General features: G+C 42.2%; 1 protein-coding gene across 1 annotated transcript in view; it reads left to right on the forward strand.

Moving 5' to 3' along the window:
- The window catches only part of LOC105539700 (phospholipid-transporting ATPase FetA-like), a 113340-nt gene that overhangs the window by 85474 nt on the left and 21866 nt on the right, over positions 1-6000 (forward strand). Inside the window, exons 15-17 of the mRNA XM_011980109.1 lie at positions 434-596; positions 4069-4257; positions 4964-5079. Of these exons, the coding sequence (XP_011835499.1) occupies positions 434-596; positions 4069-4257; positions 4964-5079 (468 nt within the window). The remainder of the gene's footprint in view (positions 1-433; positions 597-4068; positions 4258-4963; positions 5080-6000) is intronic.

Raw genomic sequence — 6000 nt, forward strand, 5'->3', positions numbered from 1 at the left:
CAGTTCCCAAAATCAGGCAACGGACAACCAGAAACAATGCTCTTTCCAGACACCACCTACAAATACAGAGCAATTACTCCCTCTGTTTTGATTATCCTCAGGTATGATTATCATAGATTTGGGACCTAGAAGAGCAGAGTTTGAAGACAGCCATTAACCATTCAGAATAGCTGGAGTGAATGAGTCCAAGAGGGGTCTGCTGAGCAGTGCCCAGCTTGTCTCCTGTAGGAAGGATGTTTTCTGGCCCGATAAATAGATGATCCAGGTCAGAGCTACAGGGGCCTTAGAAACCAGCACAGGATCTCCTTCATTTATCTTGCTTTTCCTTGCCATCCTCCTAGGAGTTCTCATCACATTCCAGAAACTGCCTCCAAATTGATCTGAAAAGTATCAAGCTGCTGCTGAGAAGTTTGTTCTGGCTTATGTGTTCCAGAAAGAAAAGGTTGACTTCTCCTACAACAAACTGGCTGATCCTAAGTTTTCATTTTATGACAAGACTTTGGTGGAAGCAGTGAAAAAGGGAGATCACTGGGTGCACTTGTTTTTCCGCTCACTCTCATTGTGTCATACCGTGATGTCAGAAGAAAAAGTAGAAGGTGAGGAGAGGCCTAAGGTAGCTTCATGGACTGAGAATATGTCATGGAGTCTAGGCTGGAGGTAGGGGTGATTTGATATGCTTTGCAATGGCTTAATCTAAGAAAGAACTTTCTATTAGGTAGCTTTGTCTGGCAATGGAATGGATAGTCAAGATAAGTGTTAGCTCCTGTTAATACCAGAGGTATTCAAGTAGAAAACAAACTCTTGGTTTAAAAGAAGATTCATTCATTCAGTAGGAGCCAAACTTGGTGCTGTCTGGGGAGCTTCAGATTATTTTCATTTCTTTTAATTTTTTATGGTGCTCTACATTTTCAGAGAAACTTTTCTGGTAACTAACTATAGAATGATCCCTGAGGCTGAGAGCAGTGGCTCATGCTTATAATCCCAGCATTTTGGAAGGCCAAGGCAGGAGGATTGCTTGAAGCCAGGAGTTTGAGACTAGCCTGGACAACAAAGTGAGATTCCCCCTGTCCACCCCTATCTCTACAAAAAAAAAAATTTAAAATAAATAAAAAATTAGCCAGGTGCCAGGCGCAGTGACTCACGCCTATAATCCCAGTACTTTGGGAGGCCGAGGCGGGCGGATCATGAGGTCAGGAGATCAAGACCATCCTGACCAACATGGTGAAACCCCTGTCTCTACTAAAAATGCAAAAATTAGCTGGGTGTGGTGGCGCATGCCTGTAATCCCAGCTACTCGGGGAGCTGCGCCAGGAGAATTGCTTAAACCAGGGAGTTGGAGGTTGCAGTGAGCCGAGATAGTGACATTGCACTCCAGCCTGGCGATACAGCGAGACTCTGTCACAAAAAAAAAAAAAGAAAGAAATGAAAAGAAAAGAAAAAAAAAAAGAAAAAAATTAGCCAGCTATGGTGCTGCAGGCCTGTAATCCCACTTACTTGGGAGGCTAAGGCAGGAGGATGGCTTGAGGGTAGGAGTTTGAGGTTGCAATGAGCTATGATCGTGCCACTGCACTCCAGCTTGGGTGGCAGAGAGACCCTATCTCTAGGGAAAAAAAATTATCCTGAGGAGGGTGGCAGGAAAAAGAAAAAAGAATGGTCCCTGAAAGCATAGCCGTGGGAACTTCTGATCTTGAAGCTCTGTGATGTTCTGCCCTCCAGATCAGCCCCACTATTTCTGACAAGGCCTCCTAAAAGATGAGTTGTCATCCTCTTGTTGCTTCACAATTTGAAGATATCTCCACTATCCTAGTTTTTTTAGTAACCAGATCTGGCTATGTCGTCCATTAATTTATCCAAGCCTCTTTAGAAACAATGAATGAGAAATAATTGATTATAAATTAAGACTTGGCAGGGTGCAGTGGCTCATGCCAGTAGCAGGAGGCTGAGCAGGTGGATTGTATGACTCCAGGAATTCGAGACCAGCCTGGGCAACATAATGAAACTCTGTCTCTACAAAAAGTAAAAAAAAAAAAAAAAAAAAAAAACGATTAGTCAAGCATGGTGGTGTGCACCTGTAGTCCCAGCTACTCAGGAGGCTGAGGTGGGCAGATCACCTGAGCCCTGGAAGCAGAAGTTGCAGTGAGCCAAGATCATGCCAGTGCACTTCAGTGTGGGTGATAGAGCAAGACCCTGTCCCAAAAAATAAATTAATTAATTAAGAAGACTTTTTTCCCTTAACAAATAAGAATTTATATAACCAGGACAGGCGCAGTGGCTCACGCTTGTAATCCCAGCACTTTGGGAGCCTGAGGCGGGCAGATCACAAGGTCCGGAGTTCAAGACCAGCCTGGCCAATATGGTGAAACCCCGTTTCTACTAAAAATACAAAAATTAGCCAGGCATGGTTGCACGCACCTGTAGTCCTAGCTGCTTGGGAGGCTGAGGACAGAAGAATCACTTGAACCCGAGAGGCGGAAGTTGCAGTGAGCCAAGATCGTGCCACTACACTCCAGCCTGGGTAACAGAGGGAGACTCCATCTCAAATTAAAAAAATAATAATAATAATTTAGACAACCAAATGAATCACATCCTTTAAAGTCAATGTACTCTTAACACTACCAGTAGTGACACCCTATATTTGTATATCACTTTACAGTTTTACAAATTGCTTTCATTTGTATTATCTCATATAGTCTTCACATCAGCCCTCTGAGGTAGGCAGAACCAGAAAAATGGAAACTGATGCTAAGGGAGCTTAAGTTACTTGCCTAAAATCCTATAGCTAAGAAGAGCAGAGATAAAAACCCAATGTCACGTTCACCGCATGCTTCTCTGACCTGCTGCTATTCCAACAAGCTGCTATTATTTGAACATATTTGGCCTTGGCCTTGTTTACTGCCCCGAGTAACAGAGCAGGAAACACACAAGAAAATAATCTCAATTGTTCAGTAGATATATCTTGTATCTGACCTAAAATTATATTCCCCACCTACCGTATTCACAAGCATAAGACTCTAATGATGCATAACTGTTTTAAAAATCAAATCAACCTTCAGAAGAAAAATAATCTAAAATATACCTCAAGCTGTGACAATATTTTAACAAAGGAGTTGCAGAAATATCTTGAAGAATATCAGATTGAAAGACTGATTCAATAAGGTGAGTCATTTAGCTTCCCAGGGTGACTTTCAAAGATGACAACACTTGCGTATATGTATCTCTCTCTATATATATAAACTATATATATATAGTTTACTAAATCATCAATCTTATTTTCTTACAGCAGTGTTTTTAAAAGCGTGGTTAGTCTTATTCAGGAGTACTTATGCAGGACCACCTGCATGAGAATCACCCAGGAGATTTGTTAAAAATTCATTTTCTTAGGCCCTCCTCCCAGATTTTGTGATTATGGATTCAGTTAAGTTTGGGAGAGATCCAGGAACTAGCATTTTTAACAAGCTTCCTGAGCCATCTTTACTCACTAAAGTCAAAGAATAACTGCCTGTTCAGTTTGTTTGTATACATTATATGTTCCATATACCTCTGTAAAGTAAGTTGAAAATAATGGAAATGAAGGCCAGGTGTGGTGGCTCATGCCCATAATCTCAGCACTTTGGCATGCCGAGAAGGGAGGATCACTTGAGCCCAGAAGTTTGATACCAGCCTGGGCAACATAGGGAGACCCCATCTTTAAAAAAAAAAAAAAGCCAGTTGTGGTGCATACCTGTGGTCACAGCTCCTTGGGAGAGCAAGGTGGGAGGACTGCTTGAGCCTGGGAGGTTGAGTCTTCAGTGAGCTGTGATCACACCACTTGCACTCCAGCCTGGGTGACAGAATGAGACCCTGTCTCAAAAAAATAAAAATAAAAAATAAAAAAAAGGAAAGGAGAAAACACTGATATGTTCTATGCAATCTGGCCTTGTAGAGCCAGACTTGTCAGGTAGTTTTAAAGAAACATGCCCCTTTCTGGGCTCTATCTTTATATAAACCACTTAGAAGATAGTGTCACTTCTGGGTGGACTTCAGCTACTCATCTCTGTGGGCTCTGGTTGCCCTCTTCTCTCCTGTCAGGCATGCTGGTGTACCAGGCTCAGTCACCAGATGAAGGTGCCCTGGTCACTGCTGCCAGGAACTTTGGCTTTGTGTTCCGTTCCCGCACGTCTGAGACAGTCATACTGGTCGAAATGGGGAAAACCAGAGTCTACCAACTGCTGACTATTTTGGACTTCAACAGTGTGCGCAAGAGGATGTCTGTTATTGGTGGGTGCCCTTCCTAGTTGGCCTTCTCCCCTTCTTTGTCCTTCATACGTATTCACACATTGCCTTTCTTTTTTATCTACACATACATGCTTTCTCCCACTCACATACCTTCTCATAGGTATGTGCCTCAAATACAAACATGCAGCCATCCCTATTTTCTCACATATCCTTTAACTTTTCTCTTACATACATATGTGGGCTTGCTACCATATGCTAAGTCCACACTAAGTCCCTAGTGTTCCTGAGCAGTGGCTTGTCAGCACCCTCAAAGCCACGGTGAGGGCAAAGAATAAATTTATAAAGCCTGAACATGGAATAAGAGGTGGGAGCAGACAGTAAGGGAAAATTCATACTGTCTCTCTCAGTTAGTTTGAGCCCCTCATACTAAAAAGGAAGGTCATTTTTCACCCATGGCATTACTAGATATGAGCCTTGGTCTGGGACTTGGAGATACTAAATGTGATTCTACATCAGACTCTTCCATGGGTAGCACTGAACCCATGGAAGAACTGGTTCTGTAAGTTCCTCTCTCACTTTTAGCAGCCCTCACCACATCATTTATCCTGTGTGACCACTCACTGAGTACTTAGCCTCCATTAAAGGGAGAAACAGTGTCATGGGGAATAGCCTCCTATTATCCCTCATTGGCTCAGATAAGTTATAATAAGAGACTGATAGTTACTTTGCTTAATTTGCTTATCTTTAGTGCGGACACCTGAAGATCGGATAATGTTGTTTTGCAAGGGTGCAGACACCATCATCTGTGAACTGCTTCATCCATCCTGTAGTTCCCTCTGTGATGTGACCATGGAACATTTAGATGTAAGTGTTTAGGCTGCAGGAGAAGGAAGGTGCGGGTAGTTCTCTGTATCTGGATATGTAGCCACGTATGTGTCCCTGGGCCATCATGTTTCTATATGGCTATATAATGATGTCTATGTCTCTTTAATTGGTAGAAGAATAAAACTATCTTATTTTGTGGGATTTTCACCGACCACATTGCCAACTTCTATATCAAAGAGTTGAGTGTGACAATACCCCAGAGGCATGATGAGGATTGTGTCCATGGGAGTATTACAACAATCAGAATAGTTCTCTGGTTCTTGATTCAGGAGTTTCCATAGTCTGACCTGGAGTTTGCTTTAGAATAGGACCTGTTGTTTCTTTCTCTTGCCTGATTGCCCTGGCCAGAACTTCCAATACTATGTCGAATAGGAATAGTGAGATAGGGCATCCTTGTCTTGTGCCAGTTTTCAAAGGGAATGCTTCTAGCTTTTGCCCATTCAGTATGATATTGGCTGTGGGTTTGTCATAGATAGCTCTTACTATTTTGAGATACATTCCATCAGTACCTAATTTATTGAGAGTTTTTGGCATGAAGGGGTATTGAATTTTATTGAAGGCCTTTTCTGCATCCATTGAGATAATCATGTGGTTTGCTTTTGTCATTGGTTCTGTTTATGTGATGGATTACATTTATTGATTTGCATGTGTAGAACCAGCCTTGCATCCCAGGGATGAAGCCGACTTGATCGTGGTGGATAAGCTTTTTGGTGTGCTGCTGGATTCTGTTTGCCAGTATTTTCTTGAGGATTTTCACATTGGTATTCAAATAGGAAGAGAGGAAGTCAAATTGTCTCCATTTCCAGATGACATGATTGTATATTTAGAAAACCCCATTGTCTCAGCCGAAAATCTCCTTAAGCTGATAAGCAACTTCAGCAAAGTCTCAGGATACAAAAT

The sequence above is a fragment of the Mandrillus leucophaeus genome, unplaced genomic scaffold, assembly GCF_000951045.1.
Source record: "Mandrillus leucophaeus isolate KB7577 unplaced genomic scaffold, Mleu.le_1.0 Scaffold208, whole genome shotgun sequence".
Lineage (NCBI taxonomy): Eukaryota > Metazoa > Chordata > Mammalia > Primates > Cercopithecidae > Mandrillus > Mandrillus leucophaeus.